General features: G+C 44.8%; 5 protein-coding genes across 5 annotated transcripts; 2 read left to right on the forward strand and 3 right to left on the reverse strand.

Annotated features, from left to right (window-relative positions):
* Positions 1 to 3,881: 3,881 nt before the first annotated feature.
* On the forward strand, positions 3,882 to 5,138 carry ASPVEDRAFT_34864 (uncharacterized protein; the record flags this gene model as incomplete). The annotated part of the gene is made up of 1 exon (XM_040810896.1): positions 3,882 to 5,138. The coding sequence occupies one exon, from the start codon at positions 3,882 to 3,884 to the stop codon at positions 5,136 to 5,138; it is 1,257 nt and encodes a 418-aa protein (XP_040674495.1).
* Positions 5,139 to 5,663: 525 nt separating this feature from the next.
* ASPVEDRAFT_66609 (MBL fold metallo-hydrolase) lies at positions 5,664 to 6,932 on the reverse strand (the record flags this gene model as incomplete). Its single annotated transcript, XM_040815898.1, has 3 exons — positions 5,664 to 6,699; positions 6,770 to 6,821; positions 6,911 to 6,932. 3 exons carry the CDS (start codon positions 6,930 to 6,932, stop codon positions 5,709 to 5,711), a joined length of 1,065 nt encoding a protein of 354 aa, XP_040674496.1. The 3' UTR covers positions 5,664 to 5,708.
* A 1,334-nt stretch (positions 6,933 to 8,266) lies between these two features.
* ASPVEDRAFT_89942 (uncharacterized protein) lies at positions 8,267 to 8,641 on the reverse strand (the record flags this gene model as incomplete). The annotated part of the gene is made up of 2 exons (XM_040818704.1): positions 8,267 to 8,524; positions 8,585 to 8,641. The coding sequence occupies 2 exons, from the start codon at positions 8,639 to 8,641 to the stop codon at positions 8,267 to 8,269; spliced, it is 315 nt and encodes a 104-aa protein (XP_040674497.1).
* Positions 8,642 to 9,909: 1,268 nt separating this feature from the next.
* ASPVEDRAFT_47915 (sterol desaturase family protein) lies at positions 9,910 to 11,340 on the reverse strand. The gene has a single exon (XM_040813892.1). It carries the CDS (start codon positions 11,194 to 11,196, stop codon positions 10,171 to 10,173), a length of 1,026 nt encoding a protein of 341 aa, XP_040674498.1. The 5' UTR covers positions 11,197 to 11,340; the 3' UTR covers positions 9,910 to 10,170.
* Positions 11,341 to 11,503: 163 nt separating this feature from the next.
* ASPVEDRAFT_77357 (uncharacterized protein) lies at positions 11,504 to 13,830 on the forward strand. The gene is made up of 3 exons (XM_040816385.1): positions 11,504 to 11,535; positions 11,582 to 13,285; positions 13,342 to 13,830. The coding sequence occupies exons 1-3, from the start codon at positions 11,528 to 11,530 to the stop codon at positions 13,586 to 13,588; spliced, it is 1,959 nt and encodes a 652-aa protein (XP_040674499.1). The 5' UTR covers positions 11,504 to 11,527; the 3' UTR covers positions 13,589 to 13,830.
* Positions 13,831 to 14,047: the final 217 nt, after the last annotated feature.

Consider the following 14,047-nt stretch of genomic DNA (forward strand, 5'->3'; position numbering starts at 1 on the left):
CCTAACCCTAACCCTAACCCTAACCCTAACCCTAACCCTAACCCTAACCCTAACCCTAACCCTAACCCTAACCCTAACCCTAACCCTAACCCTAATAAATTTAAATACTTAACTATTAAAGTATTACTAAATTAAATACTAATGTTATATAGTTTTTCTTAGCTATTCTATTATTTAATTAACTACTTAATCTATACAGGTACTTAACTCTTTTATAAAGAAAAGATATAATAGTATAACTCTCTAATAATATTAATTTAAATAATAAGTTAGATAAAAATATAATTCTATATCTAGAGAATCTAATTATAGAGTTTAAGTTATATAAAAATAAAACTAGCTAGATAGAGTATATCTTCTACTACTTTTTAAATTTATAGTAATTTATAGTATTAGTATAATAAAACTATCTAGCTATATAGTATAGATATTACTACCTTCTAGTATTAATATATATAATATATTTATATTAAGATATAAAGTATTTTATAGATCTACAAGACCTTATTTTAGAATAAATTAGCTAAGATATCCTGCCTATATATATTATAATATATAAGCTATATTATCTAAAGTAGGTTCAGACTCTATATAATATCTATTATTACTAAGTACTTAGGAAAATAAGAGACAGGCCTAAGAATATATTAGTAAAAAATAAAATAGAAATAACTAGTAAACTAAAAAAGACTATAAAGTTTATAAATTAGAAAATATTATATTAATTAGCCTTTTTCTTATTTTATTCTAAACTTAATACTTTTATAGTAAAAATTAGAAAGTCTAGAATATAGATTTATTTACTTACTAAGTATATAGATTATTAAGATCTTAAATTCTTACTATTCTAGTTCTCTATATATAAAGAGTAGAAAGATTATATATCTATTAACTAGATAGAGAAAGTATACTATCTAATAAAAAAATATTTAAAATTAAAACTATTACTAGATCTTATATTCCAGGAGTATATATTTATTTTAATTATAGTTAAAAAATTATATTTTTTTATCTTTTATTAATAGTTACTAATCTTTTAGTATATATTAATATTTTTATATATAATTTTAGTACTATTTATAAATATTTATTTATTAATAAATAAAAGTACTTGTATCTAGGTAAAATTAGCTTTTATAAATCCTAATTTAAAAATCTTAGTACTTATTATAACTTATACTATAGAGATATATAGCCTGAATCTATAAGAGATATATTTATATATTATCTTACTTAAATCTATATTAAATCTAAATACTCTTATTTAAGCCCTAGGTTATATATACTATATTAGCTAGAAATTAAAATAGAAAGTATTTATATTATTCTAGAACTACTTAATTTTATAATAGTTTAAATATAACTTATTATATAAAACTATAATAGATATTACAGGCTAGTTCTATAATAAGCTTAAACCTATTCTTAATTAAAAATAGGATAGAATCTATACTAAATATAGATTAAAGCTAGATAAAGAAATTACTAATAAAATCTTAAAAACTATAATAGATAATAAGATTAAAGAGATAGAGAATAAATTTATTAAATAAATAATAAATAAGTATCTCTAAGATTTATTAGAATAACTATACTTCTATCTTATATAAGTAGATATTAAGATTCTCTAGAATAAGAATATTCTAGAAAATACTAATAATAGCTCTAAGAATAAGTTTAAGTTTATATTATTATAGCCTAAGTAGTATATTTTATTAAAGTCTATAGAATCTAATAAGTATTTATTTTTTATTAATACTAGTAGTATATCTAGTCTAGATTTAAAAAAATAGAAGATAATTTTAACTCTAATTAAAAATCTAGTAAATTTCTAGAAATTAAAACTACTTTATTAGAATAATTATTAATTAGCTAGATAAAAAAATAATATAACTATAACTAAATTCTTACTAAGAGGTAAAAATACTAAAATAGTAGACTTAATTAATTAAGCTAGTAAGAGTAAATAAGAATTATAAATAAAGAATAAAATAGCTCTATTACAGGCTTTAAATATAGATATTAAATAAAATCTTAAATTATTAGTAATTAAGTTAGAGACTAATACTCTATTTAAAAATAAGATATTAATAGAATAGATACTAGATACTAGAGATAATATAAATAGCTTAATTAAAAAATATTCTAATAATAGTAGATATTTAGAGACTAAGAAACTATAATAAATAAATTTTTTAGTTAAATCTCTGGATTTCCTATTTAACTAGTATCTTAGCTAGATTATATAATAGAAAAAATATCTATTAATAATAAATAATAAATATAGAAATAAAAATAGCTCTATCTAGAAGAATAATAATAGTAATACTAGCTTAAGCTAGAAATAGAAACTATTTAATCTAGCTATTATTATATATATAAAAACTATACTTTTTATTAATAATATTATTACTATTTTCTATTCTTATTAATTATATAAGATATAGATAGTTATTCCTTAGTAGTTTATTAAATAAGAGAGTAAGCTCTTATTATAATCTATTAATAAATTAAATATACTAGAGATTCTAATACTATATTTAACTTTAAATCTATTTAGAGTTATTCTATAATTAATACTATATTATTTATACTACTATTAATATCCCGCTAATTTAGAAGCTTTATTTATATAAAATTTTAATATATCTGTTAGACCTGTCCAGGCTTTATAGTAAAAATATATTTTAAATATAATTTATTAATTATAGGAGACTATAAAGTTAGGTTTTAATTATAATAGAAAACCTATCTCTAAGCTATAAATTTTAGGAGTTATTAATTAATTATATAGATATATATCTCTAGTATAATTAGACAGTATTATCCTAAGAACTTTTAATATAAATAACTTTATAAGTTATATCTTAAATTCTTTATAACTTAGATAAGTTAAATTTAACTTATAAATCTATTAGTATCTAAAATCTAAGATCTCTAACTTATATTATTCTAAAATAACTAGATTCTTATTTTTAATCTAATCTAACCCTCCCTGCAGGTCCTACTAATAAATCAGTGCCTATCCTATCTGTGACCCTAATCTGACCGGACGTCTATCTGGATACCGCCTGTGGGTTAGATAGTAACTAGAAAAGAGAAAGAATAATACTAGAAATATATCTTCAGGCTATACTTTAGTATTTTAATAACTTTAATATTTACTAATCTCAGAATGTTATCACACTACTATATTAAGATATAATTAATATCTAGATAAACTAGCTAAAGATTATCTTAGATAAAATAAAAGAGAATAAATAAAGAAAAAAATATTTTAAATAGTAATAGAAATTAATATAGACTATAGTAAAGATTAGTCTATATTTAGTCTAGTACTAGGAGTATTTTATACAAGAATTAGCTGGATCCTGCTGGAGTCCATCAGATACTAATGTTAGGCCCGGAACTGGCCGTAGGCGAGAACGGTCTGATTGCCTGGGTGGAGGGCTGGCCAGGTGGACGAGGGAGAAGTGTTGGTTTGGGCGAAGATAGCTTTGGTCCATTCAAGGTGGCCGAGGTTTAGAGGCCGGATTTGATACCGCTTCGAGAGCATGCACTCGGGGAGGGTGACTGTCATTGTGAATCGAAGATAGGGTCTTGAAGGATGAATTGGGAGTCAAGCGATTCAGGGAAAGAGGGGCCTGATATACCGGATGATCGTCCGCTTTGATCATGATCGGACGGCCTGCCCTCGCCTCCAAGCCCTATGCTATAGTTGGGGACTCGATAGGAGATCGCATTGATCTGCATATATCTCTAGATGGCATGCACCAAAGCTGCGATGATCAGACAGACCGCTACACCGCAGCCTGCCATGCCAGCTTGTGCATCAACATCCTCGCCCGACAGAACCTCATTGGACTTAGGAGACATCCATCATGCAACCCATCGAGCCCGTAGAGGACCATGGTATCTACTCCCGATTCTCAGCCGGCCGGAAGGCTGCCGTCACCGTTGTCCTGGTCTGGTCGTCACTGCAGTCTACCCTTAGTACGACCACCGTGATATCGGCCATTCCGGAGGTGGCGGTCACCTTTAACTCCACCAACACCGTCGTCGCCCAGTCTAATGCCTTGATGATCCTGTTCCAGGTGGTCGGGCCCATCCTATACGCCCCCGTCACCAACATCTTCGGCCGCCGGCCGGTCCTGCTCACCGCAAATGCGCTCATAGCCGCATTTAGTCTGGGCACTGCCTTGGCCCCAAATCTCGTGGCCTGCTTTATCCTGCGCTTTCTCACAGCGCCCCAAGTGACAGCTACTCAGGTGATTGGTACCGTGGTTATTGGGGTCATCTACCCCCCTACGACCCGCGGCCGCGCACTCGGATGGCTGATGCTAAGCACCACGTTAGCACCAGGCCTGGGGCCATTGTTGGGCGGAGTGATAATTATGTTCGCCCCATGGCGGGTGATATTCTGGGCGCAGACCGGCATGGCAGCCCTCGCGGTGCTTCTGCTGGCGGTGTTCCTGCCGGAGACGATCCCTGAGAAAAGGACTCGCCTCTTCGCCGGTTTGGCCCCTTGCGAGAAAGTAGGCAAATTCCTCCGCCTGATCAATCCATCTGAGATTATCATCCTCCTCGTCTCGTCGCGCAGCCTCGCGATCAATGCGGTCTCTGTCGCCTCTCTGCACTGGAACCAGTATTCGATCCTCACGCCCATCCGCGAGGTGCTCAGTCCGCGGTTTCACCTGACCACCCCGCTGGAGGCCGGGCTCTTTTACTTGGCACCGTGTGCGGGCTATGTGACTGGGACGTACTGCGGCGGTCACCTGTCAGACTGGGTCGTGCAACGGTATATCCAACGACGCGGGCGACGGGTCCCAGAGGATCGGCTCAACAGTGTAGCCGGGGCAGTGGGGGTCGCCATGCCAGTCTGCGTCCTAGTGTACGGCTGGACGCTGCAGCAGGCGGTTGGTGGTATTCCCGTGGTGGTGATCGCCCTCTTCATCCAAGGGGTATGCCAGACCGTGGCATTCGTCCGCCTGAATGTGTACTGCATCGACGTGATGGAAGGCACAAATAAGAGCTCCCTGGCCGTGGCGGGGAGCTACATGATTCGCAATGTATCAGGCGCGGTGGGGACCGCCGTCTGCCTCCCTGCCATCGACGCGATTGGGGTGGGCGGTATATGACCATCACTGCGGGGTTTATGGCCCTTGCGGGGGGGCTCTTGTGGCTGGCCACGCGGTATGGGGAGGGATGGCGCGTCCGAAAGGCAGAGTCGTGAGACGGTCGAAGTGAGGATGTGGGCGGTGATAGTTAACTATGTGGGACCACTGCGCAGTATGTAAGCGGCGCACCAAGTTGAAGCCAATGAAATGTGCAACAGAAACAATGCAAGGCATGCCACCACAACTCCAACGTCAATGCATGACGGATCTTTTGGAATACTTAGGGTTACAATGGCCACCGAGGGAGATAATATGCATATTTATTTACTAGTATATGAAATAATATACTATAATTAATAATTGGTGCTTATATATCGGGTAGGATGTAATTATATATATAGCTGGTGGGAAACTACAAGCAATTCGCTAAGATATTTCCGCCAGTTTACAAATGCTGTTGCGGACAGTCTAACCGGGCTACTCATCATGGGTTATTGCTACTTGTACTGTATTATCTAATGATAATCTAGTAGCAGGTGACTTAGGGTTTGTCCGACCTTGTTTAACCCTGCAAGGCGAAACCATATAATATTAAGCACCCATAATGTCCTTACAAAACAGCCAGCGAGTGCTGACCCCCAGCCTCATGGCTTGCCAGTCGTTGATCGGACGAGGGAATAGTGGAATATGACCCACGACGGACCCGTCATGAGGCAAAACCACAAAAACATTATCCGCAGCGTCTAGTTCTTGGATCTTGCGGATTGTATCAACGGCCTTCTCGTAATCTGGAAATATAATCCGAGACGGGTTCATGAATGGCTCTATAGTGCTGTTCTTAGGGTGAACCTGGAAAATAGACTTAGGTAGAGACGGACTGAGAGGGAGGTACTTGGATAGGCGAAGTAGGCCGGCGTGGTGACAGGCATCGCCACCCATAAGAACGAAAGAGTCGGAATCAGGGCCCCCGTGGCCCGCATGGACTCGAGCAAGGGCACACACATGTCCAACGCAATGTCCCGGCGCGTTCAGGAGATAGAACGAGCCATCACCGAAGTAATCGTGTGCTTCAACCCGTCCAACCTGGCAACTGCCTGCCGAATCACCATTGAATTCAATCTCCCGAACTTTGCGGCCGCGGACATCTGAGTCAAGTAACATCGCGTCCGGGTTAGTCGGGTAGCCGGGCAAACATACAGCGATGGCTCCTGGGCCGAGAACTAGCTCCGTGGAAGTGGGAAAGGTTGATGGATCGCCAACATGATCAAAATGGCGATGTGACCAGATGATGGTTTCAATATCGCGGCGACGAATATCATATTCGTCGATGTTGTCATTTGAATCTAGAATCTCAGCGATGCCCTTTTCAACTCGAACATGGGTTGTTCGGCGTATGAGCCTGACGGTGGCGGGGGCGCAGTTCTCCCAGTCCTTGCGTACGGCGAGGTCAAGGAGAATGTGTCGAGGAGGGTCGCAATTCTCATTGGAAACCAGGAAACAGAGTGCTGGGGCGTTGACGCCTTTCAGCCCTTCAATTTCAGGTTCCCAGAACAAGGGAGGGTCGAGGAAGAGAGATGTGGTTCTGCAGAACAGCGAGGCAAACGTCAGTAGCTTGAACTTTGTAGGCCAGATCAGGAGGAGAAGCCTTGTACGAGTCAATCACTCGAACTGTCACCGTCGAGCTCGAGATAGGGATGTCAAGATCTGGGGGTGGTCATGAAGCCATTGCGAAAGTGGAAGACGAGAGCTGGATGCTTGCAAGGGGAGTAGTGACCATTTATGAGTCTGCTCACCGACATTTGCAGTAAGGGACATGTCTACATCATTGATAATGGATGTTCATTGGAGAGCATTTCGATCCCTGCGAGGGGCCTGTCATGCGGATTCTTACTTACTTTCTTCTGCTACAGTATTTTCTACTCTACCTATTGTTCCAACACATCAACTAGCTGTGCTACCCATTCATTCATCTGGACTGATGTTAGCCTGAGGTTGTCTGTATACAAAGAGTGTCTTACCTTCGTGGAAGGAAGCATCATAGTGTAGTGATTGCCATCAGCACGAATTACTTTCACCTTACCCTCGCCCATGAGTTCCTCCCAGTCAAGGGACCCATCATTTTTCCTATCATTTAGAAACCAGTCCGTAATCCTGCGCAGCTCGGGCTCAACATCAAATCCTCTGTCTTGCTGATTATCATACCTGGTATCAACTCCATTCCTTGCGGAGACCAGAATAGTCGGCGGCATCTTGACACCAGGAAGCTTCTGACTTCGATAACTTTGTAGCTGGTCTCGCGCCAATGAGATATCGCCAGGGGAAGATATCGTGCATATACCCCGAACCAAGCTGTCGGACATCCAGACTGGGGAGGTGGGGCACGGCGAGTCAAGGAGAACCAGCATCTCAACATCATCGCCGGCCTCGAGTAGTTGACGCGCTGCCTCGAAGGCGACAATACCACCAAATGAGTACCCCCCTACTAGATACGGCCCCTCAGGCTGCCGACGCTTGATTTCAGCTGTCTAGATGGCAGCCATCTCTTCTACACTAGAGACATGCTGCTCGGAGCAGAGAGCGGTATAGTATTATGAAGTGACTCGCCCTCAGGATTACCAGGGCTAAGTTTGTAGAACGGGACACGGACATCTTCCTCAAAGCCAGTAGACTTGCCCGGGGCTAAGGTTATTGCACTGCTTCAGTAATAATACGAACCATCAGCCAGTAGGTGACGGTGGCGTTGACCTGGGTATGGGATATGGTTATACAACTCGTGTTCTTCCCCAGAGACATGTTTTAAACCTAACTACCTTGATGGCAACACCACAAATCCACGCGCAGGCAGCGCATACTAATTACCTTGAGCAGAGAAACTAACTCAGATTAGTCTTAAAGGTAAAAGTAGTCTTCAGTCGCGGTGTCCGGGTAAGCCTCTACAACAGGCTAGCAAAAACCCTGCAGGGTCTTACTCGTGGGCTAGGTAGGGAATTTTGCTGTACGATATATATACTTCTTCGATAGCCTAACAGTCGGCGTCATGTACAGTACAAGCCGAACAATACATTCCTAGCTATGTACATCCCACCGGTCTATATCCTCTAACAACACTTTCCGCGGAAATACATGTTCGCCGAACAAGGCTCAGCTTTTTAGCGGCCTTGGCCCTCACCGGGACAGCCAGACTGCCAGGGAGGGGGGACGTCGAAGGGAGCCTCGGAGGGCAGAGGGAAGCCCGAAGGGTAGTTGCAGGAGTGGCTGGGGCTTGGAGTGGCGCTGGAACTGGGAATAGCGCTGGAGCTTGGAGTGGCGCTGGAGCTTGGAGTGGCGCTGGAGCTAGGAGTGGCGCTGGAGCCAGTGGTCGTGGTGATTGTGTGGTGCGCGCCAGGAATACCGGCCCAGGGAGGGGGCTATACAGTACGGTTAGCAATTGGATCATTATGACTTGGAGCAGCGGCAGGTGGACTCACCGAGGCAACAGCAACGGAGGCCAGGCCAATGGCCGTGAGGACAGTGAGTAACTGCATTGCAGATATAATAGGTTTTGTTCTGGTTACTGATACGAGAGGAAGTGAGGGATGGGGAAAGGAAGAATCAAACGAAGTACGCTGGATGAGCTTTGCTTTTTAAATTGCCCATACCGCCGACTGCGAACCAGGGACTCACTATCTAAGGGAAGTCAGGTCGCTGGCATCATATCGAAGACATTTCCCGAAAGACCATGCAGACCGAACATCAGTGGAGAGAGTGTGGAAGTTTAGGCCCTTCATCTAACCCTAAAAGCCTGGTTCAGGGCCCATGTGCGCGACCTATTCGCTCCCTCAACGATCAGGGTCCCTGCCGATCTCTGGCATTGACCCTTCATTGACCCTACCATCCCACGTCATTTGCCACATCTGCCGACAAATGTGCCTGTGGATCGGCAAGATCCCATGGTTGTCACTGTCCGGGCATCGTAATGCAGGTTGCGGGTCCAATCGCAGTGGAGTCGTGTCAAACGAGCGACGCGTGTATACATCCACAATTTGGCGGCTCGACCATTCAGCAGGTAATTGACAATCTGCCACAGCTTTAACCAGCCAGACGGTTCACTGCCACTGAAGGTCTAGACAAAGGCCTTCCCAGACTCGCGGGACAGTGGTTGAGGCATTGCAACAGACAGGACATAGTCGGTGGTGATGGTTTCATTTACCCTCGCTAAGTAGACTTTCCCCTCGTCCAAAACACGAATCCAGTAAGCTGCATTGAGCCAGTGGGATCCAATCCAATTCCCACGTCATAGCCGAAACGTACTGTTGCGCCACACGGGATATAGTGATCGCCAGCTTAGGACCTTGCATAAAGGCCATCTTTCGTTCTCCACCGTGAAATAGCGCCGGATGAAGGCGGGTATCCCACGAGGAGACTTGAAGGAGAGTAAATAAAACAGAACCTTAATGTATCAATAACCCCTCGTCGCTTTTCTTTGAGTCCATGGCCGATATCCTCTTCCTCCCCCACGCTCGCGACCGGCCGATACGTGGATTGCCCCAATATCCCAACTTACCGAGAGTGCCGCCGAGGACGCCCATGAACCGCAACGCCGGACGGCGAAAACACGCCTTGGAATGCTATCAGGAGGGGAAGAGGGCTGAAGCTTGAACCATTAGCAGGGAATATGCTAGAACATCCCACATTCGCATAACGGGCCGTAGACAGTCTGCATCACCGACCTCCATTTACCTACCGGTGTATAATATTTACAATGGAATGGGTAACCCTGTAACTACCAGACTTTTCGCTGTGGTGAATAAAGGCACGATGAATGTTGTTCATTATATTTCAAGGATTGCTCATATACCGATAAATGCTTGCTGAAATCAGGAATTTCCACCACCAGCATTATCTCAGTGCAGACAAATGAACTTGGCGCATAGATTCGCTCCCATGGGTTATGGCCTGCATCTTATTCCAGAAGTACCATGAACCGTTTATCCTGTTTAACTGTATGCCTAGGCGAATGCCCGCCATGCTTGCTCTATCAAGTCCACTGCCCTGAATCTCCTGAATCTTACAACTACAGTGGTGCCTCATCCTTCTTGACGTCAATGGCCGCCAAGTTCCCCAAGACCAGCTGCCTAGCCTTCTCGTCATCGCCACCAACACGCAGTCTCGCCTCCCGCAGAGTTCGTTTGAACTTCCCGTTGGTGCTGTGTATTGAGTCGAAGAGACCCGTCGGACCAAAGTTCTCATTGAACGCAAAATGGTGAAAGTCATGTTGCAGGTTTGACGGAAGCCACGGCGTGTTATACCCGGAGTGCGCGCAGATGGTTCCGAACGTTAGCAACAGGTAGCTGAAGGTGTATTGAGACCAGTGGTGCGGTACGATCATGCTTCCAATGGTATTTGGCAGCAGGTTGGAGAAGACGTGCTCTGTCAGGGTGCAGTACGTCGAGGCCAGTCCGACGGGCGCGGTGAACTCATGGTGCTGTTTATGAAAGAGAGGATACAGTAGCTTCGAGTGGAACGCGCGGTGTACGTAGTAGAACCCCATCTCCGTGCAGAATACGTCAAACAAAGCGGTTGCAACAGCCTGTATCGGCGAGGGGAGTGAAGAGGTCCCGACTGGCTTGGAGAGGCCAAGCACGTTGGTGAGGTATAGTAATGGCAGCACAGCCACGATCTGGTTGCGAAGCCCTATGAGCGCAATTCGGGTGTATTCCTGCTCGCTAACTCTGATGAATGGCTGCGTTTTGTACTTGAACAGCCACTGCGGCCAGCCTGTGAGATCCGGGATTGCGAAGACGGCGGACCAAACCCAGAAGAACGCCGTGGTGATGATGAATGTGCCCCAGACGTTGACAGTGAACTCGCCGTACGTATCGTCCAAGTAGTCGTAGAATCTTCGACCCACCGCAGACGAGTTAAACCGGACATATAAAGCAATTAGAATGGCACTGCCACTGACGGACTTGAGTTTGCCGTTGACCAAAGCCGGCGTTGAGTACAACCATCGCTGGCTGTGAGGGATCGGAGAGCCCGATATGTCTTTCGGGATGAAGTTCTTCGAAGTTGACGCTGGGTGGACTGCGGTGGCGGACATGGTTGAGCTGTGCAGGACTGGTTCCCGATGAGTTGGCTCTGGCGAGGATGGGTTCCGATATATACGGAGTATGTTTCAATCACATGTGAGGCACTCGGCGACGAGGTCCAATTTGTTGGTGTCCGTAGGGGGTGGATAACGTCGCGCTTCGGCGTATCTAATATAGCGAGGGAGACTGGCGGGGGATGTGGAGACAACCACAAGAACAGGAACAGTGGAGAGACGCTTTATTCGTTAGAAACTCTGCCTCGGCGTAATAATTACAGCGATCCTTGAGCACGACACGAACCCCCCTCTTCCCACCCTGCAACAGCATCGGAGCACTCCCGTCATGACATCGTGAGTTTTTGAATCACCGCAAAAGCAACTCACTAAGACATGTTAGTTGCGTCAAGTGCAGGTCTCGGAAGGTCAGATGCGACAGGGCCAGGCCGTCGTGTGGATGGTGTGTACGGAACAGCCAAAAGTGTGTGTACGCTGGCAAACGCAAGCCGGGGCCTCGCAGGGGGAATGCACGGCACCTACAGAACAAGATAGAGCAGCTGGAAAAGTCACTCAATTCTCTGAGCAGCCAACTCCAAGAGCATCTAGCTCCCCCAGGCCGCTGCGAGAGTCACCCATTGCGTCAAGAACAGCTCCCTTCTTCCGACGGCCACACTCAGCGATCGCCCAGCAATAGGGGAACCTCTGTTCAGGCAGTTGAGGTAGTGGAGGCAGATAATACTCCGAGTAGTCGAGAACAGATCCATGACTACGACAGCTTCTTGGAAAATGCTGGGCTACCACCATATCACCACCTCGCCGCTCTCGCCGACCTATACTTTGAATACGTGAATGCCTGGCTACCCCTGCTGGAACAGGGGTCAATCCTTGGGTTTCTTCGGAATCCTGTCGAGCTCGACGAGCCTGACCAAGTCCTACTGCACGCCCTCGTTGTAAGTGGTTCGCGATATTGGAAGGATCCGAAAGCAATACGACCACAGTACTATGAGTCCTCTAAGCAGCGAATTTGTCTATATGTTCTGGAGCACTCAGATATTAGAGGTCTGCAGGCGCTCGCTATCCTGGCCGTAGAAGTCCTAGGAGACGCTCACACTGTTGAGGGTATGAATCTCCTCGCTCTCCTCGCGCAAAACATCTTGCATCTCGGTCTGACTGTCGAGCGCCGCTTCGACTTGGGTCTCTCCATAGATGCACCCGCCGGGTTGACCGAGCGCTCCATGCTCTCCCATCGGACGTGTTGGCTGCAAGAAGAAGAGATACGCAGGCTGTTCTGGGCTGTGTACTCGATCGACAGATACACAAACACGTGCACATCTTCTAACTTCATCATAGACGAACGCGACGTGGACAGGCCGCTGCCTTGCCGTTACGCCTTGTGGGTAGCTAGAGAACGGGTTGAGACCAGGTGGTACCGCACGGATAAGCCGTTCGAGGTGACAGCAGATACTCCGGAGAACATGGGGAGCTTTTCCTATACCTGCGAGGTCTCAAGGATCATGACTCGCATCCATGAGTTCGTCAAGCAACCCTTCGACTTCTATTCGTCGTCGGAAATCGACCGGTGGAAGGCCTCGTACGCAGAGCTGGACCGTCAGCTCTCCTCGTGGCTGAATAGCCTTCCAGGCGAGTACGCTCAGATATCAGAGTCGTGCCACTCATCCACGCGGAGCAGAGTTTCCAACTGGATCACGCTACAGTCCGGCTTCATCCTGGCTGCCATTCGCCTGCACTCAGTTGCGGCATATCCGCCCACTCCCTCCGAGCTGTTCAAGGCCTCGTACATCGCTATGCAGAAATGCCTGACATGCGCCACGAGCATGATGAGGACAGCTCAGGACGTTGTGTCCGCTGGTATGCTTCCGTTGCTCGGGCCGCTCTTTGCTGGTGCTCTCTGGGTCACGGCCAGACTACTCCTCGTCCACGCCTCCGTGCCAGAGCACGACCTCGATCCGAGCATCCACTTCTTCATCTCCACTCTGGATAAGCTAGGAGAATATTGGCCGATGGCGAAGGTCTTCTCAGACAGGCTTGTATGCATGCTGCCGCACACGGACGGCAATTCCAGGACACTCGAGGATCTCCGCAGGTAAGTGCTGCAACCACATAAAGCAACCGACACGAGCTCGCTGATACGTTAGTTAGGATTGCATTCAGACTGCATATCGTCGAGGCTGAGAAGCGATACACCTTTTCGCAGCGCTGCATTGCCATGACGCTTCCAACCAACGAGATCCAAGCATTTGGGGTCTTTGATTCATTCAACTACCCGCGGCCATCGAATAGCTCCTACAACATCTCGAACTCTGGCGAGGTGACCCCCAGCAGGACATGTCCCGATGTTAGATTCACACAACCTGAGCCCAGCTCAGACTGGCTGGACGGGAAATGAGGGGCCAATTACACAAAAACGATGCGATACGGATGCCGTGAACTCAGGTATACATAAATCCTACTTTAGCCTACTTAATTGATCAATCTTTTGTACTCGAACTATAGAAGGGAAGCCTGACGCAAGATTATTTTTGCATAATGGGCGCGAGCACAGTTTCACTTTAGCCTGCCCCTATTCCAAATATATAGATATATATATCTATACATTAAGTCAGTCTTCAATTACACATGAATCCCGGGTTCCCCAGAAATGTTGCCCACAGTTCATAGATACTAATATTAGTGGTATGTGCCATCTGCAGGTAACAAAAGAAACATGCAACACAGGCAATAGGTTAGAGTCTGACTTTATTGACATTCCCAACAGTCCGGCACCTCCCGTCCCAATCCGCAAGCCTGGAGATAATGATCGGCGCCTCGCAGTCCGAAGACCCAATTATGGCCCTGAAAACCATTG

Source organism: Aspergillus versicolor (assembly GCF_001890125.1).
Source record: "Aspergillus versicolor CBS 583.65 unplaced genomic scaffold ASPVEscaffold_17, whole genome shotgun sequence".
Lineage (NCBI taxonomy): Eukaryota > Fungi > Ascomycota > Eurotiomycetes > Eurotiales > Aspergillaceae > Aspergillus > Aspergillus versicolor.